This window comes from Mytilus californianus, unplaced genomic scaffold (genome assembly GCF_021869535.1).
Source record: "Mytilus californianus isolate M0D057914Y unplaced genomic scaffold, xbMytCali1.0.p SCAF_3, whole genome shotgun sequence".
NCBI lineage: Eukaryota > Metazoa > Mollusca > Bivalvia > Mytilida > Mytilidae > Mytilus > Mytilus californianus.
This window is the reverse complement of record NW_026262679.1, coordinates 128,920,972-128,948,942: the sequence shown is the minus strand read 5'-3', so window position 1 is coordinate 128,948,942 and position 27,971 is coordinate 128,920,972. Positions and strand designations below refer to the sequence as shown.

At 31.3% G+C, this 27,971-nt stretch overlaps 2 protein-coding genes across 12 annotated transcripts in view; one reads left to right on the top strand and one right to left on the bottom strand.

The window, feature by feature from the left end:
• Positions 1–6,924, top strand: part of LOC127736193 (high affinity cAMP-specific and IBMX-insensitive 3',5'-cyclic phosphodiesterase 8B-like) — a 146,616-nt gene extending 139,692 nt beyond the window's left edge. For all 9 annotated transcript variants that reach the window (XM_052246776.1, XM_052246780.1, XM_052246777.1 and 6 more), the window contains 2 exons: positions 720–849; positions 1,291–6,924. In XM_052246776.1, coding sequence (XP_052102736.1) covers positions 720–849; positions 1,291–1,424 — 264 coding nt within the window. In that variant the 3' untranslated portion in view covers positions 1,425–6,924. The remainder of the gene's footprint in view (positions 1–719; positions 850–1,290) is intronic.
• A 9,985-nt stretch (positions 6,925–16,909) lies between these two features.
• Positions 16,910–27,971, bottom strand: part of LOC127736181 (stAR-related lipid transfer protein 5-like) — a 28,497-nt gene continuing 17,435 nt past the window's right edge. Inside the window, exons 4-7 of one of the 3 annotated variants that reach the window (XR_007998842.1) lie at positions 25,253–25,367; positions 24,146–24,236; positions 22,067–22,160; positions 20,109–20,126 (exon numbers count right to left, since the gene is read on the bottom strand). Coding sequence is in view for 2 of the 3 variants with exons in the window: in XM_052246757.1 (XP_052102717.1) it covers positions 19,970–20,126; positions 22,067–22,160; positions 25,253–25,367 (366 nt within the window). In the remaining variant the exon portion in view is untranslated. Of the gene's footprint in view, positions 20,127–22,066; positions 22,161–24,145; positions 24,237–25,252; positions 25,368–27,971 lie in introns of all 3 variants that reach the window. The other 2 variants (XM_052246758.1, XM_052246757.1) reach the window with 2 other exon arrangements.

Below are 27,971 nucleotides of genomic sequence, written 5' to 3'. Positions count from 1 at the left end.
ATCGGGATAATATATAAAATGTCCGGCTGGCTAAAAATAATTTTGGAAGCCCTGGATACTACTCTCTGTTTTTCTCTCAGATTTTCCAGATGTCTGTAATTTTAATATAGTATTAAAATTACTGGAAGAAATCTTACTGTCAAATTTCATATAAAAATAAGTAGATGTGGTATGATTGCCAATGAGACAACTATCCACCAAAGTACAATACTGTAAAAATCAGTTGAAAAAGGCTTAACTCATAAGATGGATACACATAGAAATACATCTAACAAAAACACACGTGGACAGGTACTTATACATCCCTACAACAAAAAGACACTAAGTACAGATCTGAGAGTACTCGCAGTTACTGACAGCTAGTTCAAAGCCAATTACAACTAATAAAAAAAATCATGTATCTAAGACTAAATGTTTGTTTAGATTGCCATTATTAAGTCAAGTTATTGGACTTGAATATTTCAAAAAGCCTGCAGATTCACATATTATAAATTGACCTCCTTTTTAGTTTGAAGATTATGTGAATTGTTGGTCCTGAGTTATGTGACTTTATCTTCTTATTTCATGAAAATGTTCTCAGTTGATGACTCATTAGGGTATGGGGCAGCTGTTTATTCTACTTTTTCTTTCAATTTACCAAATATTCAAAATATTACAATGAAAAATTTAACCTTTGTATATAAAAAAAAGATACTCCAAAATCTTAATAACTTTTTCAGACTGATGAGGAAAAAGCCCGAGGATTACCGGTGGTTATGCCTGTTTTTGATAGAAAATCTATACGAATACCAAAGTCCCAGCTTAGTTTTATTGATGTCTTCATCAACGAAATGTTTGAAAGCTTCGATGGTAAGGTTACAATTATTATTCACTTAAAATGTACAGTCTCCAAAAATTAGTGTTTAAATCCTTTCATCATAATTATGTATCTTGTATTGCCTAATGGATATGATAATGTCATTTGGCTGTTTCATTACTTGTTTAAAAAACATTTATCATCTGTTGAATATTGTAAGATATAAAAAAAAGTCATTTTCTGCTAATTTGAAAAGTTTTTCAAGGTCAAATATATTATTATAAAAACAAGTGTACTTTTAAAATCCATATTTTCCTGCTACTTATCAGTTCTGTTTCAATTTTATGAGCACCTGTTGTTTCAGTAATAATGGGGAAAACAATATATTACACTATATTTTTCTATGATACATAATTGAGAAGAGTTATGGTTCTTTGTCTGTCGATGGTAGAATTTAATGTAAATTCTCAACTATTTTAAATATTTCTTAATAGATTACTGTGACATACCTGAGTTAATAACACATCTCCAAACAAACTATCAGTACTGGAAAGAAAGAGATGAAGAAATCGGTGAAAAGAGTGAACAAGAAAACTTACCAAATGGCACAACAGAAGATGACACGTAGCAGACGACATGCTGCCTAGTTCATAACATGTCATCTATCAATACCTCATTCACAGTTCATTGATATCATACAGAGAGAGAGAGAGAGAGTTGTGGTGAAAATTTCTCCAGTCAAGATTCCTGAAATGAAAGGAAGAATGATATTTAAGTCATCGAAAAAATCAGCAATAAAACATTGAGTTTATACAGATCTTTAATCGTGTGTATATAAGGAGGAAATTTAAATCCAGATAGCTGATTACGTTCCCAGAAATAGAAGATTTAGTCTTGAGGGAGAAAATCACAACTTGATACACTACGTAATTTGGTGGAAAACCAAAGCATTTACTGTAGATTATGAAAATATATTATGTATTGGGAATTCCCAGCATCAGGCGGTGCTTATTACAGACTGATTTCCTGTTGTCTGTTATGTTTGGTACCCATTTGTGTAAATAAAGGCTAGATTTCCTTGTCATGACAAGAAATGGTTTTCATTCCCTCCAAGAGTGTTATAAATGGGGACCAGTATTGACTTGCATGAAGGTATCTGCTACAATGAGTTTGTGTGAACAATGAAGGGGAACCAGTCAAGCTTGATTCTTTTCAGCATTTACTTTAAAATGTCATGTGTGTTATTGTATGAATAGTTTTTTATTTATTTTTTGTGATTTTTCTAAGATATGATAATGCTTATAAAGTTTCATATTGTGACATAGCTCATATTCCAAAGAGTAATCCTTTAATCATATAAACCAAGATAATATGGCAAACTTTTTACTATTGATAATACTGCATATAAAACACACCAAATGTCTTGAATTGTGATATTTTTTTCTTCTTTAACTCATTACTCAAATGCCAAAAAATGGGTAGGGTATGCCAAAATGAATAATTTTCTCGACCTAATACCTAAATTTGGATAATTTGGGATGCATTCTCAAATCGTTCTTCATTTTATATCTTACATTAAATTATTTGGAATTTATTCTCGAATTGTTCTCCATTTTATATCTTACATTGGATTAATTGGGATGCATTCACAAAATATAATATAATAAATTTGTTTTCAAAAGGAAAGTTACTGGTAGTATGTACTAGTATAAATACAGAAACTAAAAAAATGGAATGCAGTGTACGATTGATCTTCTGTAGCTTTAAGAATGATGGGGCATTTGGTCACAGAGAGATGCAACAGATATAAATGGGGCATATTAAATACGTCAATCAGAAAATAACTGGATAAATTTTTTAAAAGTTATGTCCTTTTTCAGGAGCCTTTCATCCCCTTTTAAGGAAATAATGTATCGAGTCCAGTAAATGCTTTAACAGTAATTCTTTTGAGGGTAGAACAGACAGATCAACCTTTTGTTTTGATTTGCCAGTCCTTGTTTATCCTGATACCATAAGGATCTTTACAATTATTTTGAGAAGGAAAATTTTCTGGTGAATGATAATGTATCCATGGAGTCTCTAAGAAACTGCTGATTATGCCAACATAAAACTGTTATATCAAATCAGTATTGCTACCTCACATGTTACAATAAACCATATAAGTAACGAAGTGACAAAGAATTAAATAATCTTTAAAAGAAAACAAAAGTGTTATGTAGTCGGGCATATTTTCTGTATGCAGTTTATATTTGTAAAATTTCATTATTATTTTGTAAATTTTACACAAACAAAGCAAAAAGTACTTTCCAATATTCTTTTTATGCCCCACCTACGATAGTAGAGGGGCATAATGTTTTTCGGTCTGTGCGTCCGTTTGTTCGTCCGTCCGTCTGTCTGTCCCGCTTCAGGTTAAAGTTTTTGGTAGTTTTTGATGAAGTTGAAGTCCAATCAACTTGAAACTTAGTACACATGTTCCCTATGATATGATCTTTGTAATTTTAATGCCAAATTAGACTTTTTACCCCAATTTCACGGTCCACTGAACATAGAAAATGATAGTGCGAGTGGGGCATCAGTGTACTATGGACACATTCTTGTTTTTCTTGGTATTACCATAATTTAAGAATATTAATATTACTGCTGTGCAGTATTTCATGAGCTAGATAGAAGATCCTTTCGACATCCATTGTTTAACATATGAATGTAAGCATGACATATTGTACAAGGAATTCTCCATAGTTATTGTTAAACACGTTACACTCACACATAGTGATTATATCAGTATTACATTTGAGAAATATCATTAACTAGTAAACATTGCATTACATCATACCTATTTCTGTCTAATTTCCATTTCAAGCAAATTGTAAATACCACTTATATTCAATATTTGATCCTTTTATTAAGTCATATTGTCAGTCAAAAGTCAAACACAAAAGAAAGTTTTGTACTAAAATGCTACATTTTTTTTAAATGAATTGTGATAGTACTTTTATTCCTGGGTTTAGATCTTTAGCTGTTGGTGGAAATTTCATTATAGTTTGTTGATATTTTTAGGGTTTCAGGCGGTAACAAATGAGAAGATATTCATTTTGTTGGGTGTTCTTGAATTTTGATTTGCCTTAAAATCCATGAAAATTATAACCCATGAATAAAAGTACATCTCAATATTTATAGTTTAACTGTAAGTAAACAAAAATTCTAACTGAAATTGCTATTGCCTTGGTTACTCTGATCTCTAGTCTAGTTATAATGTGATATACAGTGTACATTTGTCTTTGGGTATCTACAGTATTGCCATGGAAACAGGGTATACAACATACATATATTTTAGTTTTAGCAAAATATTGTATGAAACTGGTTTAAACTTTCCAATAGTAACTGTGGCTCCGTATTCATTCAACATGGCCATATTTGCATATTTGTTACTTACCTTAAAAAATATAATTGGGTGAATGTACCTATTTAATTCATTTATAACATTTTTTTTGTGTCAAGGTTAGACATTTTTAGGTAAATTTTTAAATTTATAATGGTAGATCTTGTAACATTGAATGGATTCAGTCTTAATGTAGAAAATTCATATATAATTCCATATTGGTTGTTTCTGCAAGATAACTGTACAATGTCATTTTTGTCGCAGTGTTTATTTCTATTAATCAACAGTTGTGGCGTTTCACAATCATGTCAGAAACAAATTTGCAGGTTTATACCCAAGCATCATTATTGAAAAGAATATCTTTTCCAACCATACCCGGTCCCATCATTAAGTTTTTTACATGTATCTATTTAGCTAACACCGGTAAATAATTTATAGGTATCTTATTGACTGTATTGACAGTAATGTACATTCTGGTGAATATTATATTGTAATATATTTGTCTTAGAGAATTCACTGTACTATTTATATATAAGATTTATATATATATTATACATATATTAGTATATATTTAGCCTCTAAAATTTTTAATGTTCTATAAATAACTGGCTCAATATACTGAATCTGCTGCTATTCATCCATCCAGTTGTTCCACAAATTTTTACCAGTGCTACAATGTTCATTCATGCCTTTTTACGGTAAAGAATTTTTAATTTGATTAGAATATTGCAGCCTAATACACAAATTATGTTTTTACCGAATCATTTTTCATTAATTCGTTGACTTTTTTTAGGTTAATAGTACTACTTGATTTGGTGCTGTGTTTTGACTACCATTTTTCTTTCCTTTTTGGTAATTTTATTTAAGGATTATACAGTTATGAAAACTGAAAGATAAAAACCTCACAAGCCCATTTCAAGGAGGGGGTATTACATGCATACAAATTTGTAAACAATGTCAATTACCAGATCTGTTTTATAAATATTTAATTACGAGTAATAGTTTTTGCTAATTTTTTTGCATTTGATTAGAACCCAGTAGTCTGTTTAAAAAAAATTTCAAAGCTTTACTGCATTGAAACATTATATTGTAATTTAATCAAACTTCATATGTTTTAAACAAGAAAGTTTAATGTATTCAAGCAGCAAAACAATCTGAAATGTTGTAATAACTAATTTGGTTACTAGAAAAGACTTACTTTAAGCTGTATAAAAATTGAATATATGAGGATATTTTTAATTTCAAATTTGTTTTGAAAAGCCTACTTTCAGTGTGAATGAGTATCTTGACTAATCAGCTTTTAATGATTTTTTTCCTTTGCTTGGCTGACTTCGGGCAGAAAGTATAGTTTATTCAGTTGTTTCATTTTCTAGTTACCTTATTTAGTTTTTACATTTTTTAGTTGCTTAAGGAGATAACCTTCAACCTTTCAATATAATTTTTGAGGAGTTTCACAAGTTATACCACTTCCTTATTAAAAAATAGTTTCTCTAGCTACTGCCAGTCCTTGAATTTTAGTCCGATAAATTGTACAACATTGCTGATTTTTACATATCAGTTAAAGAAAAGGGAACCAGTTTTGGCAATCTTTGGTAAACCTATATTTTGTGCCCGAAGTATGCCTTTATTAAATTATGTTTCTGAACCGAAATATCTACCTCTTGGTCGATTCTACATCCCTTTTGACAATGGCATAAGGGGAGGTAATATTTACCATAATAAAAGGGAAGGGAAATAACTCCATGGCTTGAATTTTGTTATTGTTGATTAATTTTGTTGAATAGATTGTTCTGTGATAGTGAAATAATAAAAAATGGCATCATGTCTGAAATTAATATGAAATTATTTATAAAGATAAATTTAATTTTATATATTTTTCACTGTGATCATAAGTTGACTTGTTTGTCAGAATAAGAATTTTGATCCAGAGTTTGTGGATATCTTTAAAAAGGTTTTACAAGCATTATGTAACCTTTAATATTATCATTAAATATTGCAGGTTTTAGCATTCTCATATTAAATGTATAATTAAACATTGTCTAGGGTTTACATTGTGTAGCAGTCTGCAGTTTTTTATGTTTGATATATTTTATATATGTATTTCCAGACTGAGGTAAACTTAGGGAAAAAAGTACTAATGTTTCATTCAAATATTTATCTTCTTTTATGTACTGGTAATGTGCATAGGGACAGTTCTAACCTTTGAAAAAATGTATGAAATCATGATAAAACTCTTTGAAAAAAAAATTCTAAAAATTTCAGATTGTAGCATGTAGACTTGTCCACAAACTTTTGGATCAAATCTTGAAAATGTAAGGTTTCAATAATATATAACCATACAAAAAAAGTTATTAATTCTTTTGTTTGTTTTGTTTCTAAGACTTTCTGAGTGATGATTAACAGCATGAATTCATTTAAATTTTTCATTGAATTTATAGTTTCATCATTAAAGCTAAAGTTAGTTTCGCTGTGACTTTTTACCTAGGCAAATTTTAGCTGTTTTTTTTTATGGTTTCTTGAGAATGTGTAATGTTGTTATCATCTTTTTGAGGTATTGCTGCATTAAAATTTCTGTGGATCATCTAGTAGGATCCCTACATTTTTTTTCAATGTATAGTTAAAATTACAGGATAGTTTTTGCCTAGTTGTGACTTGTGATGAAGTTGTTATGTTTATTATGAATGGTATATTGTGTATTAATCCATTCAAAAGTCTACAAACTTTTAATAAAATGTTAGAAACATGCTCATTTGGTGTTATTAGTTTTTGCTAGATACCGGATACACGTACATGTACCACCAGTGAATACATGTTTTACATGAATTTATTTAAAGATTGCTGATATCTTCATTTGTTTTTAATAATTTCCAATAAATTTCGTCCTGAAAAAAAATTCCCCAATTCCTAAATTGTGGAAAGATGAGAAAACTAGAAAAGTAATTAGGGCAGCCTATCAATCACTGGAAGGCCTGTAGTAATCAGCTTGTCCATGCTTCTGTCCTTTGGAAATCACAATGAATCTTTGTGAATCTAACTTCATTGAGACCGTTTGATGCAAAAATTTCATATTTGGTAGGATTGTTTGCCATCATGTGTAGTTGACCATATTGCACAATGCTTTTGAATCAACTATTTTTACAGAAGTTATGGGACTTTGTTCACAATTTGTGCCACAATGATCCTTGGGAACAAAACTCCACTGGGACCATTGGACAGAAAACTCTCATACTTTAAAGAAAGGTTGGCATTATGTGTAGTTGACCAGATTGTGCTGTCATTTTGATTCAACCATTTTTGCCTCACCTGCAACATAAGTCCCTGAATGCGAGACATAGGAATTACAAACCAGCGGCGAAACTATTTATTCATTACCTTGCATGCAGGTACCTTATGATACGAAGTTTCCGTCTGTCATATGTCCATTGTCCTTAACCTCATTTTCATTGATTAGCGAATGATTGAAAAAAAAAATGTTTTTGTTAAGTGAAATACTCACTTATTATGAGTAATCCTTGCAAGGTCTGTCAGATAATGTTCATCAGACCTCAACCTCATTTCATGGATCAGTGACCAAGGTTTAAGTTATGTGATCAAATCCTTATCTCAGATACTATAAGCAGTAGGTCAACTATATTTGTTGTATGGAATGAATGTAAGGTGTACATGTCCAACTGGCAGGTTTCATCTGAACTTGACCTCATTTTCATGGTTCATTGGACAATGTTTAGTCTTTATGGTTTGGTCTATTTCTCAGATACTTTAAGCAATAGGTTAATGATATTTGGCTTATTGAATGAATGTAAGGTGTACATGTCCAACTGGCAGGTTTCATCTGAACTTGACCTCATTTTCATGGTTCATTGGACAATGTTTAGTCTTTATGGTTTGGTCTATTTCTCAGATACTTTAAGCAATAGGTTAATGATATTTGGCTTATTGAATGATTGTTAGGTGTACATGTCTGTCAGGCAGGGTTCATATGACCATGACATTATTTTCATGGTTCATTGGTCAATGATAAGTTTTTGCAGTTTTATCAGTTTATCAAATACTATAAGCAATAGGTCAATTAATTTTGGTCGGTGGAATGATTGTAAGGTGTACATGTCTGTCTGGCAGGGTTCACATGACCTTGACCTCATTTCATGGTTCATTGGTCAATGATAAGTTTTAGTGGTTTTGTCAGTTTATCAAATGCAATAAGCAATAGGTCAACTATATTTGGTGTATCGAACAATTGTAAGGTGAACATATCTGTCTGGGTTCATATTACCTTGACATAATTTTCATGGTTCATTGGTCAATGTAAATATTTTGTGGTTTGATCTGTTTCTCGGGTACTATTGGCGATAGGACCACTTAGTTTGATGTATGGACTGATTTTGAGGTGTACATGTCTGTCTAGCATTTTCATACAAAATTGATGTTTATAAGTTTATGTAATACTTGTTGTAAAACCTTTATATTACAGACTTTTAACATAAATTCAATCAAAAGTGAAGCAAGCCTGACAATTTAGCGTGTGCACTCTTGTTTCAGGACTTTGATCGTAAAAATTTCTGAATTTACAGTAATTAAAACTCTTTAAAGGCTATCATATCATGGCTTGCATCTAAAACTTGATCTATGAGAGACCAAACTCACAATTTTGACATTATTTTAGTTGTTGAAAACCAATTTTTATTGATTTTGTTGCTATAGGTAAACCACAAATTTAAATGTCCAACAAAGTAATTAAAAAATTCAATAGGCTTGTATGAAGACTTCGGTAAAGCCAGCGACTCTTTTCACAAAGAAATCTTACGATTAAAATTGATCGTAAATTATACTGAAATGCGTATGACTTACGAGTATTTTTACTCTTAAGATTTTTTGTGAAAAGAGACGCAGGAAATCAAACATCCTCGATTATCCTCAATCCATGAAAATTGGTACTCCCAAAAACAAATAAATCGCCAGTAGTGGGAAACTATAAATGAAATTTTCTTTCAATAAAGCCCTGTTTTAAGATAGAAAAATGCATGTTTAACATTGTAAGGCTTTCAAGTACAGATGAAACAAAGTGAAAAAGGTGCTATATAAAAATAAGAAGATGTGGTATGATTGATTGCCGATGAGACAAATCTCCACCAGAGACCAAATGACGTAGAAGTTAGCAACTATGAATGCTTAACAGTAAAAATTGCCATCTCTTATATCTATGCAGTCAAAGTGTGGGTGTACATGTTGATTTTAGGGCCATTGATTTCACCCTTTAGAATATAAAGGACATGCCAGTTTCAGGGCCATTGATTTCACCCTTTAGAATATAAAGGACATGCCAGGTTCAGGGCCATTGATTTCACCCTTTAGAAAATAAAGGACATGCAAGGTTCATGGCCATTGATTTCACCCTTTAGGCCGGGTTCACTTGAAACTCTCGAGTTAACCCATCTTACCCCAGTTCCAACCCCCACGAGCCACAGTTAAATTTGAGTAACCCTTGAATGACAACAAACCAATCAGATTTCTTCATTTTTTTATGCTAAGCCGGGGTATTACTCTCGTGTTAGTTAGAGTTGTTCCGAATAGCAACTCAAATGCATTCACGTGAGACTCTTGAAACTCTGTAGTCAACTCTAGAGTTTCAAGTGAACTCGCCCTTAGAATATAAATGACATGTTAGGTTCATGGCCATTGATTTCTCCCTTTCGAATATAAAGGACATGCCAAGTTAAGGGCCATTGATTTCATCCTTTAGAATATAAAGGACATGCCAGGTTCAGGGCCATTAATTTTACTCTCAGAAAATAGAGGACATGTCAGGTTCAGGGCCATTGATTTCACTATTAAGAATTTAGAGGACATGCTAGGTTCAGCTTGACAAAAAAAATCAAATGGGGAAAGTTGAAAGTTTTATTAGGTTAACACATAATATTTACGATGGAAACAGACCCTAGCTTTCCATCTAAAACAATAACAGTGCATACCATTTTCTGATTATCGGGTATATAACTACAAAAGGTTGAAATCATCTTAGAACTGGTTTTTTCCACTGCATTTATATCATTACGAGATAAAAACACACATCCAAAATATCAAAAGCCCATTCTGTCCATGCTACATCTTCTGATCACTAGGTAACATTCTGTGCTCTTAGTTTAGTTCATTATTCTAATTTGATTTTTTCTGTATCTTTATATCTTTTAAATTTGTAAACATACAGATAAGGAATTAAGCTATACATATACTTGTTCACCCAAAGATAAATCATCAAGGATCCTCCGAATTAACCATTGATAACTTATCTCTTTCAGGATGTAACTTGTTAATATGTGCCAAATATAGAGATCCTCACAGCTAAATATGGCAATTCAAGGATTCTTTATCTAAGAAAGACATATCTAGAACGATTTGAATTTAGATATAGTTTATCATTGTTTATAAACGATAAAATGAATTTGTTGAAGGGATTGTGTACCTCTTTAATGTCATTGACTTTCCACATTACATTTATTTAAACAATTGTGAATACTTTAAAATATTAGATTTGTGAATATTTCTACCCAATTGGCCGATATATTCTAATATCCTATATTCATTTACAGGATAAAATTAAGCTTAAATATATAGAAAATGGTTTGGCATTTTGAATTAATATTGCAATAGTGGATAAATTGGTTTAGACTATATTTGATTACACTGATGTTTAGTATTTTCATTGACAGAGTCTCAAAGTCATGAAATAAAAAGGTTATAATACAACCTACTACATGTAACTATAAAAACACTAAACCAATCAAAACTGGTCAGATGTCTTTTGGATGTGTCAATGAGTTGTTGAATTAAGATGCAGAGGATTTCAAACTCATAAGCATTATATACCATATTTTTGTTTAGAAACAGCCATAGCTCCAGTAATGTTTATAAAGTTATCAAAGAGCAGTAACTCAAAAAATTAAGTGGTCATCACCAACCTTATCATGCACCATGCATTCACATTGACGACATATTTTTTAGTAGGTATTGACTTTCTGGTCATTTATAAATTGTCAGTGTTCAGGATTTTAGACTATTATCTTACATTTTAACCCTGTATTTATTAGACATGACTAATATTTGCCTGTCTGAAGTCAGGAGCCTGTAATTTAGTGGTTGTAATTTGTTGCTGTATATCATATCTGTTCAGTTGTTCAGTATTTTGTACATAAATCAGGTTGTTAGTTTTCTCGTTTGAATGGTTTTACATTTGTCATTTCAGGGCCTTTTATAGCTGACTATGCTGTATGGGTTTTGTTCATTGTTGAAGGCTGTACGGTAACCTATACTTGTTAACCTCTATGTCATTTGGTCTCTGGTCGAGAGTTGTTTCATTGGCAATCAAACCACATCTTCTTATTTTTACATTTTTGTTGATGGGCTGTAACATATGTAGTAAGATCACCAACTAAAATCTAGACACAAAAAAATACATTCATGTTTAATTTGGTTTATATTGGTATGAGTTTCAGAGGCAAAGATCTTTGAAACAAAAGTACAAATATTGGCTGAAAAAGTCACTTAGCAGAACTAAATTCAATTAACCGTTTTGGTCAGGTGACTTTTGTTTCTGTCCATCTATAAGAGCTTTGAAAATGATGGGCAGAAAAGCTAAAATTGGTCAAAAACTTTCATTTAAGTTAAGAACAAAGGAGTTGTCAGGAAAATATGGGTAAAAATGTACATACAGTATGGTAAGATTTTCTATATTTATTATGTTCTTCTAAGATACTACAGAATTACTTTCATTTTATCCATGTTTAATTTTCACATAATTATGGTGGTAATGTTGGTTGGTGGAGACAAAAACACAAACTTTATACTGAATACACTAGGAATCATTCAGACTGCCTTCATGGTCTCATGGTAGCTTGCTTGCCTCGAGTGTGGAAGGTTGTTGGACAAACTGACAACTTGAAAATTAGTATTTGCTGCTTCTTCACTAAGCAGGTGGCATTTGGGAGTAAGAGCAAAGACTGACAAAGATCATGTTCTCGTCCTGAATATGTGTTTAGTGTGCCACTGGAAGTTAAATATTCAAGATAAGTTTATTTGTAGTTAGTCCAGTGGATACACAGAAGATTTCTTAATGAGTTTATGACAATGGACAATGATGACATGACAGAAGCCAAGTGATGGTTTACACCAGGACCTACCTTTGGTCAAAGTTTGCTAAAAGGAAACTGAATGTTACCCATTGAGAGCCATGCAGTTCTTTGGAGAAACATTCATTGTGGATTATTTGAAATTGTGTGGGTCTTATGTTATTAATGTGTATGGGTTTATCAATAAAGATGACATAGTGAGATCAGCTGAACTACATAACATCTATATGTATGAATAACGAAGAATACTCAGTTAAAGAAACAAGAGGCTCCACGGAGAATCACTCACCTGGTTTACACTAGCCGAAAAGAAATATTTCAAAACCAACAAGTTGCTTTTTACAATCATCAAACCAAACATTTTGATTGGTAGTTTCAGAGATGTTCTTAGATTGTCTCTTGAGTTCATGATTTTAGTCCAATCAACCCAAATGAGGAAAATTTGCAGAGGATCTTACATACAGTATATTCCTTTAACTTTGTTTAAAATTGGTTATTTAGTTTTAGAGAACAAGGTGAAAATATGAAATTTGATAATGAATGTCAATTGATGACAATAGTTGACATGGCCTGAAATGAGAATCAGTTGAAGAGAACCTTCTATTCATTTTTCCTGTCAAGTTTGTTTTAAATTGGCAATGTGGTTTCAAACAAGAAGATGAAAATCATGCCAAGGCACATAATTCATCTGAAACATCCAGAGATTTCTACTAATGTAATCCAGATGAGTGATTAAGACTCCTTGAAGCCTCTTGTTTTTATACTACCGCAAAATTTTTGCGGTCGTATATTGGAATGACGTTGGCGTCATCGTCATTGTCGTTGTCGTCGTCATCGTCCGAAGATACATTGGTTTTCGCACTCTAACTTTAGTTTAAGTGAATGGATCTCTTTGAAATTTTACCATAAGGTTAAATACCACAAAAGGAAGGTTGGGATTGATTTTGGGGGTTATGGTACCAACAGTTAAGGAATTAGGGGCCAAAAAGGGGCCAAAAATAAGCATTTTCTAGTTTCCAGACAATAACTGTGGAACGGTGTATGGATCTCTCTGAAATTATACTACAAGTTTCCATACCACAAAGGATGGTTAGGATTTGCTTTGGGGGGTTATGGCTCAAACCGTTTAGGAATTAGGGGCAAAAAAGGGGGAAAAACAAAGTTGTCCTGGTTAATGGACAAATACTTTAGTACAAAACATAATTTAAAGCAGTGTAAGGGAGATAAATCAAATACATCATTGAAATTACCTCCCTTACACTGCTTTTTAATTATGTATAAAGTAATGGTTAATGAACAATTAAGATGAATTAAAACAGTGTAAGGGAGCTAATCCAAATACAACGTTTTGGTTACTTCCCTTACACTGCTTTTAAATTATGTTTAAAGAAATGCATATTTATAAAGGAAGACCAGTAAAAATATCTGCAAATGTTGCATCTTTTTTTTTTTACAAAAAAATCCATATGAAAAATTTGACACTATATTTTAAATTCTATTATAAGATAGATTAAGTTAGCACTATGGTAAATTTAAATGGGTAATTATGGTTGCAAGCTCCATTGGAAATTTGAATTGAGATTATGACCATATCTTGAGGGAAAGAATTTTTTGGGGGAAAAAAGGGGGGGGGGGGGGTAAAAAGAAATTGTGGGGGTCAATTTTTTCTCATTTCAGATTTCAGAAATTAAAAAGAATTATTCTTCAAATATTATTTTTTTTTCAAATTTCAAATATTGAAAAATTTCAAGAAGTAATCTTTAATTGCACAGTATGGTGCATTAGATTTGTAAAATCTTTGACCACATTTATTTATTTATTATACCGAATCTAACCGTGTATTTAGATTTTTAATTTTGGGTCCAGTTTTCAAATTGGTCTACATTAAGGTCCAAAGGGTCCAAAATTAAACTTCGTTGGATTTCATCAAAAATTGAATTATTGGGGTTCTTTGATATGCCAAATCTAACCGTGTATTTAGATTTTTAATTTTGGATCCTGTTTTTTAAATTGGTCTACATTAAGGTCCAAAGGGTCAAAAATTAAACTTAGTTTGATTTTAACAAAAATTGAATATGTGGGGTTCTTTGATATGCTGAATCTAAACATGTGTTTAGATTTTTGATTATGGGCCCAGTTTTCAAGTTGGTCCAAGTTGGGGTCCAAAATTAAACTTTGTTTGATTTCAACAAAAATTGAATATATGTGGTTCTTTGATATGCTGAATCTAAACATGTATATAGATTTTAGATATTTGGCCCAGTTTTCAAGTTGGTCCAAATTGGGGTCAAAAATTAAACTTTGTTTGATTTCAACAAGAATTTAATATATGGGGTTCTTTAATATGCTGAATCTAACCATGTATTTAGATTTTTTATTTGGGGGCCCCGCTATCAAATTGGTTCATATTGAGGTCAAAAGGGTCCAAAATTAAACTTTGTTTGATTTCATCAAAAATTGAATTATTGGGGTTCTTTGATATTCCAAATCTAACCGTGTATTTAAATTTTTAATTTTGGGTCCCGTTTTTTAAATTGGTCTACATTAAGGTCCAAAGGGTCCAAAATTAAACTTAGTTTGATTTTAACAAAAATTGAATTCTTGGGGTTCTTTGATATGCTGAATCTAAACATGTGTTTAGATTTTTGATTATGGGCCCAGTTTTCAAATTTGTCCAAGTTGGGGTCCAAAATTAAACTTTGTTTGATTTCAACAAAAATTGAATATATGGGGTTCTTTGATATGCTGAATCTAACCATGTATTTTGATTTTGGACATTGGACCATAATAGGTAAATTAAAAAAATTCAAGTTCTTAGACCACATTCTTTCTGTGTCAGAAACCTATGCTGTGTCAAATATTTAATCACAATCCAAATTCAGAGCTGTATCAAGCTTGAATGTTGTGTCCATACTTGCCCCAACTGTTCAGGGTTCGACCTCTGCGGTCGTATCAAGCTGCGCCCAGCGAAGCATTTTATTTACTAGTGTAATTTAGATGAGTGATTAAGACTCCTTGGAGTCTCTTGTTTTTACAAGTGTAATCCAGATGAGTGATTAAGACTCCTTGGAGCCTCTTGTTTTTACTAGTGTATTCCAGATGAGTGATTCACTCTTTGGAGCCTCTTGTTTTTTGTTAGTGTAATCCAGAAGAGTAATTCAGACTTGTAGGAGCCTCTTGTTTTTTTCCTACTGTAATCCAGATGAGTGATTCAGACTCCTAGGAGCCTCTTATTTTCTTATCTGTCAGATAAGACATATGTGAGATGAAAATCATGCCAAGGCACATAATTCATCTGAAACATCCAGAGATTTCTACTAATGTAATCCAGATGAGTGATTAAGACTCCTTAGAGCCTCTTGTTTTACTAGTGTAATTTAGATGAGTGATTAAGACTCCTTGAAGCCTCTTGTTTTTTTTAGTGTAATTCAGATGAGTGATTAAGACTCCTTGGAGTCTCTTGTTTTTACTAGTGTAATCCAGATGAGTGATTAAGACTCCTTGGAGCCTCTTGTTTTTACTAGTGTATTCCAGATGAGTGATTCACTCTTTGGAGCCTCTTGTTTTTTGCTAGTGTAATCCAGAAGAGTAATTCAGACTTGTAGGAGCCTCTTGTTTTTTCCTGCTGTAATCCAGATGAGTGATTCAGACTCCTTGGAGCCTCTTGTTTCCTTATCTGTCAGATAAGACATATGTGAGATATACTAACAACCAATAAAAAATCCAGACCTAATCCTGAATGCTGGAGTATGAAAATGAGGACGAAGTCATTTCACAGGTGTCAGAGGGGCATATAAACCTAGCAATCAATCTACATGTCAAATATTGTATATAATAGATAGTTACTGAGAATTTGTACCAGTTGACAAAGCACCCAACAATGTGGTGGTGGTATGACGTAAATACTACACAGAAGTTTTTAAGAGTTAAATTATAAATACTTCTACTTAAATACCATGCACTCTACTGAGAGTCAAATAGTAGACAATCATTAGCTTAATGTCTCTTTCCAACAAATGTAGGTCCCAACTATGTATTGCCTACCTAAACTTCATAAAAAACCCTGTCAAGTACCTTTCATCTTGCTTTAGTAAATGTTCTACAACTAATTTTTCTGTCCTTTAAACTAGTCCCATGACTACAACTTATTAATTTTTGTAGCAAAGCATATATTTTTCACTAAAAGTTGCCATCACTTGTTTGATGCCCCAGAAGTCCACAAGGGTATCATGTTTTATGTCAGAGTTTAAATTTTGGTTGATGTCTCAGATAGTGCACAGTAAGGTCCCAAATGTATCATGGGCTAAGTCAGAGTAAATAACATTTCAACCAAATCTAAGGTTTGAGCTCCTGCAGACAAAGCTGCGCATAAACACCTTTATTATTTTTTATAGGACTAATATAAACATGAGGTAATATTAGCAATGTTGAAAAGATGATACCCCTGCAACCTCATTCAGTAAAGGCAAAGATATAACTATATAACTATATACTGCCGCTCAAAAAGCAGTGGTATAATAATATTTTGCAGTTTTATTTCCATCTGTAACAGCAAACACAGGGCAATATAAAATATAATATTGGGCTAGGATATAAAAAAAAACACCAACAGCTTATACACATAGAATTTAATATACTGATCACATTATCATTGTCAAAAATAAATATCACAAAAATACATGTAAATATTAATGATAAAATTCTTGACCATAATTTGACCATACTGGTAAGATTTTTGTTCTGGGTCTATTCTATACATGCATATTTCAACAACCTTAAAGTTTTGTTCCAATTAATGCTGTTGGTTAAAAAGATTTTTTATTTTTGATTTAAGTGCAGTGTTTGTATGTCTTGCAAATTAAGTGTAAATATAAACTATGCCCCTTAAATTGTGTCTGTGCTATAAAATAACAAGTAATAAACTATTTTAAGTAAATAATCATCAAAATAATATTTAATTTTTGTACTTAAAATAATGTAAAGTTGGCTTTTTTGGGGGGTTTTCATGATTAACCTTTAACATAGTAAATTTTGAAGTGTTTTAGAATTATTTCAGTTGTAGACATAGGCAATAGTCTGAATGTATGTGACAGACCCAAATCAGATGATTTAATTCCATGGTATCATACAACCTAGATGTAATCATTGAATACTCTTGATAAAATAATCATTTCAGAAAATAAGAATAATCTTCAAAATTAATGGACAGAGTAGGCTTGGTTCATTTTTTTCATGCTACAAAATAGCTAAATTATATTTAAGCTCGATTTAGTTTCTACCATTTAGCGTATAGATTCACAAACTATGATGACTTGCGAGATTTTCTTTGTTTGTTTTACTTTAATAACATTTGGTCTAGTTAGGTAAAGAGGGTGGTTTGTGGGCTCATGAAACTTGTTTAATCCCAACCACATTTTGTGCCTGTACCAAGTCAGGCTATAGAACCATGTGTTCTTTGTTGTTGTATGATTAGAATAAAGAATGGAAAAGGGGGATGTGTCAAAGAGACAACAACCCGATTAAAGATTAGAAAACAGCTTAAGGCCACCAATGGGTCTTCAAGGCAGCGAGAAAATGCCACACCCAGGGACTTGCTTCGACTGGCCCTAAACAACAATGTATACTAGTTCAACGAAATGGACACAACCCTAAACTCCGTATTTTTTGTCAGAATCAGGTGTTGGTGTTGATGTGTCTGCTGTGCTGTCCATTGTTTTTGGTAATTCTTGTGTTCAGTTTTTTATATATTGTCTTTGTTCCCATAAAAATCAGGAATTTTGAGATCCTATTCATCAAATCACTGGTAAATAGGATTCATCGTGGCAAACAGAAATTCAAGAAATCCTTAATAAAATATTTCACAACATATTTTCTGTAGAACAATATTGCATAACTTGAATTTCTTTTTGTAACAAGCACTCTACTTCACAAATTATGCTTCAACACTCATTAGAACGAACTTCAACTTTAACAAGTTGAACATGACTGCTTAAAACAAGATGTAAGAAGAGTGCTATTAATTTTATATAATTCATCCAAATAACACCATCAGACCTTGTAAAAAAACTGACGTCACTAACTTATTAAAATTAATCATTTGAGCAGAATTGAGAATAATGAATACCATGAAACAAGTATTACATTTCCACATCTGCTTAATTAAACATGTAGGTGTTTGGATTAACTGTGAAGTTTAATTAAAGTTCTTTGCCATAAGCCCAATGTTTTGATTCAATATGTTGCCAGAAAAGTAATCAAAAACAGTGCACAAGTACTAATCAAAAAGGTTCTAAAAGTTATTATAAAGGATAGTAGGTTAAATCATTAAAGGGAAACAACTCCTTAACTGTTAAAATATAAATGCACATTAAACATTTATATATACTCTTCATAATAGCTAGATATGACTAGAAATTTCCAGACTTGTTTTCATCATATTATTAAATGTAACAAATTAATGGTTCCAATAATAGCTTATAAAGGAAAAGATTAGGTTTGGAAATGTAAGTGGGTTACTGTTTCCATTATATCGTAATATATCAAAAATGGTCTAGGATGCTATTAAACAAATCAACGCTCCTCTTACGTTAACAAAAACTGCTTAAGGCTATCAGTTTATACAGCATGCAAGTCTTCTTAATTTAGTGAAGTTGATTACTGTATCATTTTCCTGAAATGTCAACTATAACGAGTTAACTAGAGGGTACACCTACTCAAAAAAATTTAATGTCGGAAAAAGAAAGAAAATTATTGATTTGGAACATAAAATATTCAGATTTCAGAATTAGTTTCAACTGGAATGCTCGTGTTTTAAATGTCATACTGTTCTATTGTTTCGTAAAAGATCAAATAACTTTAGAAAGCTTGAAAAACAGAAAAGTTAAAACTATTTACAGTAATACAAAAACTGCAGTCGCTCATCTGTACTGAAATATTAATAGATGGCTTGTAATAAGTGGAGTACTTGATACTAATTGGACTAAGCTTGAGCTTAAAAAGCAATAAAGAATTTCAATTTCTAAATACAAAATGAATTAAAAGATTAATAAAATATCCATAGTTATCATCATCATCATCAAACTTTAAATAACTCAATTAAAAACCGCCTAATTATGAACAGTCTAATTATTTAGACTTTACTATTGCATAATGTACTGCAAAATTTGGTTTTCCAATTGATGTTGGTTGCTCTGTAATTTCAAAATTGAATTTAGTAATTGAAAATTAAAACCAGAAATAATTAAATGAAATCCTGTTTATTTCAGGTTTATAATTGAATTTTTTGCCACTTCAGACGGACTCACATAAATATCAAAACATAATATCTTGTAAAATATCACAAAAATATATGAATTTTAATTTTTTGGGGGTACACAATATACACATAAATCAATAAGTATAAATTTAATTGTTATATTCTATGGATGACTTTATTAAATGAACTTTAAAAAAAAAAGATTTTATAAACCATTCTTAACTCAAATATGTTACATGAATATATATCTAAAATGAATATTAAAATATTTGATTCTGACATTCTTCTTTAAGTAGTTTGCCAAACACAATCAATTTGATCACATTTAAATTAATAAATTACGGCTTTCTTCTGCTTTTAAAACAAAATCAACTAATAAGCGATATGTTTGTCTGACTCGGTAAAACATGCTGTCTCTATGATATGACTTTTCCATCTTCCTTTAGTGAGTTACCAAGATTAGTGAAGAACTCTGCCATTGATCCTGGTATAGCAGCATCGGTCAGGTTCTTAGGAACCATTCCTTTTATGTCTGGCTGTATCAGACTGACTAGTTTACACTTGTTTGGATTACTACAAAATAGATACAGCACTGTAGATTCAGAATTATACGCATGTATTTTATTATTGAAAATCATTGATTACTGATAAAAATTATGAGATTTAATTAATGTGATTGCAAAAATTTTGTGAAATTATGAATGCCAGTTTTTATACGACCGCAAAAAATTTTTTGGGATCGTATAATAGTATGATGTCGTCGTCATCTGCGTCGTCGTCTGTGTCGGCGTCCGAAGACACATTGGTTTCCGGACAATAACTTTAGTTTTAGTGAATGGATCTCAATGAAATTTTTTTAGAAGGTTCAATACCACAAAAGAAAGGTTGGGATTGATTTTGGGGATGATGGTCCCAACTGTTTAGGAATTAGGGGCCCAAAAAGGGGCCCAAAACAAGCATTTTTCTAGTTTCAGGATAATAACTTGTGTATAAGTATTTCGATTGCTCTGAAATTGTACCACAATGTTAAATACCACAAGTAGAAGGTTGGGATTCATTTTAGGGGTAATGGGGGCCAACAGTTTAGGAATTAAGGGCCAAAAAGGGGCCAAAAACAAGCATTTTTCTAGTTTCCAGACAATAACTTGTGTGTAAGTGTATGGATCTCTCTGACATTGTACCACAAGGTTCCATATAACAAAGGGAAGGCTGGGATTGAGTTTGGGGTTAATTGCCCCAAACATGTAGGAATTAGGGGCCAAAAACAAGCATTTTTCTAGTTTCCAGACAATAACTTGTGTGTAAGTGTATGGATCTCTCTGAAATTGTACTACAAGGTTCCATACTACAAAGGAAAGGCTGGGATTTAGTTATGGGGTTATTGCTCCAAGGGGGGTTTCAAAAAGTGGGGGGGGGGGGGATTTTTTTCCAAATTTTTTTAAGGGATTCATATTTTTTTTTCAAAATTTTTAAAATTTGAATTTTTGAAAAGTTTCAAGAAGAAATCTTCAATTGCACAGTATTGCGCAATGGATTCATAAGATCTTTGACCACATTTATTTTGTGTCAGAAACCTATATTATGTCAAAATTTTTATCACAATCCAAATTCAGACAGTATCAAGCTTGAATATTGTGTCCAAATTTGCCCCAACTGTTCAGGGTTCAACCTCTGCGGTCGTATCAGGCTGCGCTCAGCGAAGCATTTTATTATAATTGCGAACCTGATACTGTTAACAGTATATCAAAGAGTTGGAATTATTGTTTTCCATTTTAAAGATGGTATTAATTTCAGTAAAACTTGGACTGGATACATATGCAAACGCTGTTTTCTTTTCTTTTCCCCAAAAAAAGATACCGACGACAAAAATAAAAATTAAAAAAAATACTAGGGTCTTATATATCTAGTCAGAGGCACAACTTGAGACTAGTTTGAAGGAAATCCATGACACACAAAAAGATGTCATAAGATTTTGAATTGAAAATTGCAGGTTGTCAGTAAAAAACCCAATCTTGTTGACCTATTTGTAGATCTTGTCTTGCTGATCATTTTAGCTATTTAAAGCATCTATCTATCTATTATAGTTTTCTAAATAATAGGCAAGCCAGTGCTAGGGGCAGTCTTAAACTTGCAGTGAGGTGAGAGTTTTTTTTGTTTTTTAGCTCTGTGTTGAAGGCCTCACTGTGACTTTGAGATGAAGAACAGCAATAAAAGCGCTGTTCCTTTGCTTTTTGTGTGTTTTTTTGCTGTGCATGTACTGATTTTGTGTCATGGATGGATACCCCATATCCTTTTTTTTCCCTATTAAAAAACACTAAAAGTGGTTAAAATCATTATTATAAAGATCAGAACCTCCAATAACCAGTCGATTGAAGAAGTGATGAGAAAAGCTCACTTGGCGCTGTCGGCCAGGTGATCTAATAATCTAAAATGCTTGGTAATCCTTTGCAGACAAAGGAATATACAACATCAACTCATGCAGACTTACTGTAGGCTCTTTAAGGTAAACTTACTGGGAATATTTTAATACTACTACACCGCAGGGATAATTCCAACCTCTAACAAATTTCTTCACCTCAGGAAATTCTTCACATTCACAACTTATAGCTACAATATATATAAGCAATGATACACGAAGCAAAATTCATAACAAGATTACTAGCAAATCAGATTTAGTCAGTTTAGTCATGGTTATAACTTAGTTTACTGGTCAGCTATTTCAGGAAAATATGAACTGTGGAATCTTTACTTTTTTGGGTAACAATTTTCCTAGATTGAGGAAAAATTATATTTTCTTGGATATTTGATTTCATGGTTTTGCCAAAGTCTGCATACAAGCATGTAGAAAATTTGCACTTCGTTGAACGTTTAAATTTGCGGTTTGTCACAAAATTCACGAAATTTGGTTTCCGTCCAATAATAACGAAGCCACAGTACATAACATTTCTTAAATTTAAGTAAGCTTAATAAAATTTTTATCTCTTTAACAACAATCTAAAAAAAATTCTGAGATAAGCAAGTGCCATACATCAAGATCAGTTTAACTTTTGAAGAGAATTTGTCAAGAGGTATGATAACTATTATTTGTTTAAATGGAAAAAAAGATAGATTGATGAACAAATCAGAGACTGATTATCAGGATGCACTACAATTTCAGATGAGATAATAATTTCAATTTCATCACCAAATCTATTTAAGAAAAAATGAAGAAAGGGCTTTAAACTCACTACTCTTTTTGTAGAGAAAGTGAACATTTCATAAAATTAACAATGAACTTATTTTACAGACATTACAATGACATAAAAGTCATTAAATTTTCATTTATTGATGACCAGATTTAGACCCAATGTTTAAACTGACAAAATCTGACTGACTATATTTGTTTAGTGTTGCTAAGCAACTCGTGCATAAAAATAACAATTAGGAAATATAAAGCTGATTGTTAACATTTAATTAGAACTGGCATTTATCTATATAGGTAGCACTTTCAGTTCAATGACACCCAATAATTTATAACATTGGAATCTCAAAGATCTAATAAGGATTATTGTTTAGTAGAACGAACAGCTGAAAGTGCTAATCAGCCGTGGACAGCTATATCATTACTCTCTGATGCCTGTGCAAGTAAGATTCTGTCCATCACAGAAAGTCAAGATAATCTACAACTAAATTCTCCATGCAATGCTAGGACTACATTTTCATGCAAACAATAGTTAAAACTAAAATTGAGACACATCTTTATACATTTAACTTTATACTGATTTTAATGGATCATTAAAAGATTATATTTTATATTATGATTATACAGAAACTGAGAATGAATACATTTTTAGAAGTAAAGAAGGTTTATCAAATCTGAAAGCTATTTTTAGTCTATTATATTGACAGAAAAGTTTGGTGTGTGTAACCAGGGGAAAATACAATCAAAGAAAAATCAGACAGGAGTGTTGCAATTAAATGGACTATAACACTGTATCAAAATTCAAATCTATTTGTTCTTCAGTAGTATTTAGAAAATTTGTATAATCAAAAGGAGAAATTGGCAAGTTAATAAGACAGCAACTCAACAACACAATAGAATCAACAAAATACATCTAAAGGTCAACATACAGTCTTCAATAATTGCTTTTTTTGACAAAATTTTAATCATAAGAGAAACAGATAAAATATTGACAAATGCCTATTTACTAATAATTTTTAGCATGGGTTATAAAATACTGTTAATGTTCATCCTTGTTATACTTTTATTAATGCAAAAATAAATCATGAGGTCATCTTTAACCTTTCAAATATAAAATACTGTTATCTTATAATTGTAAATGTTGCTGACCAGAAAGGATAGCACTAAAGTAGAACCTAGCAAAAATCTATATTCACACAGGATACCACGGCTGTATAGCAAAGTTATTGCTTAAACAGTCATTTACTTAATACTTGATATCCCTAACAACAAAAATATACAACTTAGACTGTCCTAAAATGTCTGATAGAAACAAAAGTAATGTTAATATCATGCTCTGTTTATTCTAAGACAGTAAGCAAACAGAAGATAATATTGTACTTGCACAGGCATGCAGGGAATAAGAACTTACTCTGGAACTTTGTGGACTATCATCCCACATGGCCAATTCCAGCCTCGAACATGGCCATTTTCTTGACCATTGGCATGGTCTATACTCATAGCTGTTGAAATAAGATAAAATCTTAAATATTTACATTCTGTTTCTCTCAGGCTTTCATAATCTGTTATTCTAAGACTGAGGGAGTGTGATAAGGATCTTGCTTTCCATAAACATAGGAATTTTGTGTCAAAATAATTGGTAGGTTTAAGCAAAAACATATTATTGATATTTCATTGATATCATAACTAGGTTTGCTTTGATGTCATTGCTCCCAAACTGTCTATCTTTAGTTTTGTAATATCTCAACTTTTGATACAGTCATAAATTGGAATTTAAGATTTTAGATCAAAAGAACAAACTTCAGTGAAAAATTTAGCCAAATAAGCCCTTACTGCACAGAATGTCAGAATATCATAAAGTACTACAATGCACCATGTAAGTATTAAATTAACATTATAATGCTTCCATGATTTTACTTAATATTCACATTTAAAACAGTAAACATGAGGTCATAACACTTTAGTAAATAGTACTCCAGATTTCTGAGGTTAAGAGACCAATACATTCTAAACACTAAACAGAAAGAAAATATTCAAATTTCAAGAGCAGAAGGCTATATATCTTATGTGTTATCATCTGTATAGGCAGCTTCAAAGCTAAGATGAAAGTAGAAGATGTTTTTACCAAGGATAATTTGTGCATGTAGAGAGTTATGTAACATCTAATGTAGTATAATGTTAGAAAGAACCAAGTAGTTATGTAAAAGATATTAGTGAATAAAATTTTCTACATATGTTCTCAATGAAATCAATTGACATGGTAGAATCCAGAATATTTTCATGCTATCTGAATTTTACTAGACAAATAAAAGTTAACATTCCTGTAAATATATACCAGTGGCAGATCCAGGGTACTGTAGAGGGTGTACAACCCCTTCGATAGAAAAAAAAATAACTAACTGTTTATAAGATTATTTAGCATCAAATAGTCCAAAAAAATTTAGGACATACAGGCATGTATTCAGTTTTCTGGAATTACACCCCCTTCAAAAATCCTCTATCAGCCCTGCATACATACCATTTGTGGATAAATATGTATCTGTTTCTTTTGTGACTATGAGATCAACAAAGTCTCGTGGTGATATCAGTCCCATGCAGGCACTTGATGTACATGCTCGATTTATTCTTAAATCCTACAAAAAAAAAACATTTAAGTTTTAAATCAAATATTACTCAACCTGGTAAATAATGAAACCAACAGATGCCTTTCTGTTTCAGTATCATGCTCTTTCTTAATAAAACTATTCAAATTTTGTCTTCTTCTATTTTTGGTGAAAAATGGCAGCATTCACAACTTATAAAAAACTTATAGAGGAGTGAAAAAGGGACCTGTTGCATTGAACTAAGTGTTAGTCATTTTATCATTATAGCCACATTTTCTGTGGCTACTTATTTTCCAAAATTAAAATATTGATTCACTAAAGAACGCATTCTTATCTAGAATACTCATCTAATATTTGCTGAGTGGCATCAAAAATAACTGAATATACATAAGCTAAAAACAATGTCCATTTTACTACAGGAAATGCAAAAAATTAAACAATAAAATTTGAAGTGCAAAAAGTTATTATGTAATAAAGAATGAGTGATAGTTTCCCTCAAATCCAGTTTCTGGTTTAGGAGTTTTGAAGACTTCATACATTAGTTTTCATAAAATTATAGTACAACAACGAAAAAAAAGATCAAAGTTATTACCATATTACCACATCCCGAAACTAAATTGTTTGTGTGGGGTATCAAAATACAAATGGTTTAAAAATCACTTTAATCAAATCATCACAGATATTTAAACTTTCATAAAAATATATTATTGGAACATGGTCATTGTTCAGTTTCACTCAAATTATTATAATATGTAAACAGCACTATCCCATTATAGAGTTACAGAAAGCCATGATGTACTGGGTAAATACTTCAAGATTCCTTTTAGTATGACTCAGGATGATTTAGAGACTTACATATTGTCTTGTGGTAGCTTTAGCAGTTACGTTACATATCCACTAAACTGCCAATTTATTAAAAGCACTTTTTCATGTTGGGGTGTGCCCGAGAAGGAGGTATAACACTTGTTAACGTATATATATACATGTATATATTTATGTGTGTGAAGTCCATACATGTTCAAACTGCTTTTTCTTTTCTTTGTATGTATACTTGACTATTGTTTTTTGTTGTTGTATAAATATTACCTTATATTGTAATATGCTCTTCTTCTTCATTTTTTTTATTTTATTCTATGATGACTAGCAATATGAATGAATTGAAAAACTATCTGTAAGTAAGATCTCTCTTATAGCACCAGATAATTCAGAACTCTTTAATACAGTTTATTTTCTCACCAAAATTATTCAATCTGTTGTAGTTTTATATTTTGTTCATTATATTGAATAAGAAAGAAACTACTGAAAGAAAATAATCTTTTTATTTCAAATGGTTTTGTTTTAAAAAAATACAAAATTGCAGAGGAAATGAAGGTGAAACTTAAATTACTTACTTTCAATATAAACCTTAACAGTGAGATTTTGCTTTACAAATGTTACAAAAAAGTTTCCTTGGTGAGGGTCTCAGAGTAGTTTAAGACAGAACAAAAGCTATACCAGCTGATGAAATTTTCAATCTGCTGTCAATTTACTTGCCTGAACGAAATAGGTGTACATGTTCTGTTCATGTAATACTTAATTATATCTCACTAATTTTGACTTTTGCCTACTGGAACGTTTGTCATAGGCAAGACAAAAAAAAAAAAAATGCATATGGAAAAGAAAAGTGCAATTACGAATTACAATCAATACACCAAACTATCTCAACTTTACAAATTAAGACAAGTCTCAGGGTCAAAGTCAAAGACATAGTTTAAAAAATAATTCTTTTTATGTATGACCAGTCGAAAGCTCCAGATTTATAATTCTAAATACTTTTTGTTATTTACAAATGAATATAAATATATCTAAAGGTTACTTAGGGTACTTTAGAATACCAGATTAAATTGCATTATAAAGCCTTTGCATTTTTTTATGTCTTAAATACACTGAACACATAAATATTTGATTAAAAACAAGAAGCAGCCTCTATTTAACTGTGATGAATGTGAGAGAATGCCAATAAAAACTGACCCCTTGTGGTTTTTTGGATGATTTTTTATCAATTTACAGTCTAGATGAAATACCTACATGTTTGTGTAATTAGATTGATATAATACTATCTCTCAATAATGGTAAGTGTCCCAATGTTATTCCTAGACATTATATATACATTATTTCTACCTCCCATAGCTAATGATCAAATAAAGCACTTAAAGATGGATCTGACAAAAACTTTGAAAATGGGAAAAAAAAAAGCTAAAAACGCTTAAATTGAAAGATCATTTTGAGACAATAAAAGCATACATTTTAAGGAGCTTCTTGACAATTATTAAATCTTTACATAAATAAGGTGATGTGGTCAGATTGACAATGAGGAAGCTATGCACTAGATACCAAAGGATAAGGATGGGAGCAACAACAGATCACCAGACAGCCTTTAACAATGAGCAAAACCAATACCATATAGTAAAGCTATAAAAGGCCCAGTTTTCTTCATTTGACTTTTATACTATAAGAAAACAATACTAAACAATGATATAAGGAATAAAACCACTAATTCATAGCCCTATTGCTTTCTATGTAAAATTTTGCAATTTGAAGCATTCATAGCTATTTTGTCTTAAGTTCAAATAAAGTGAGTAATTTCATGTCAAA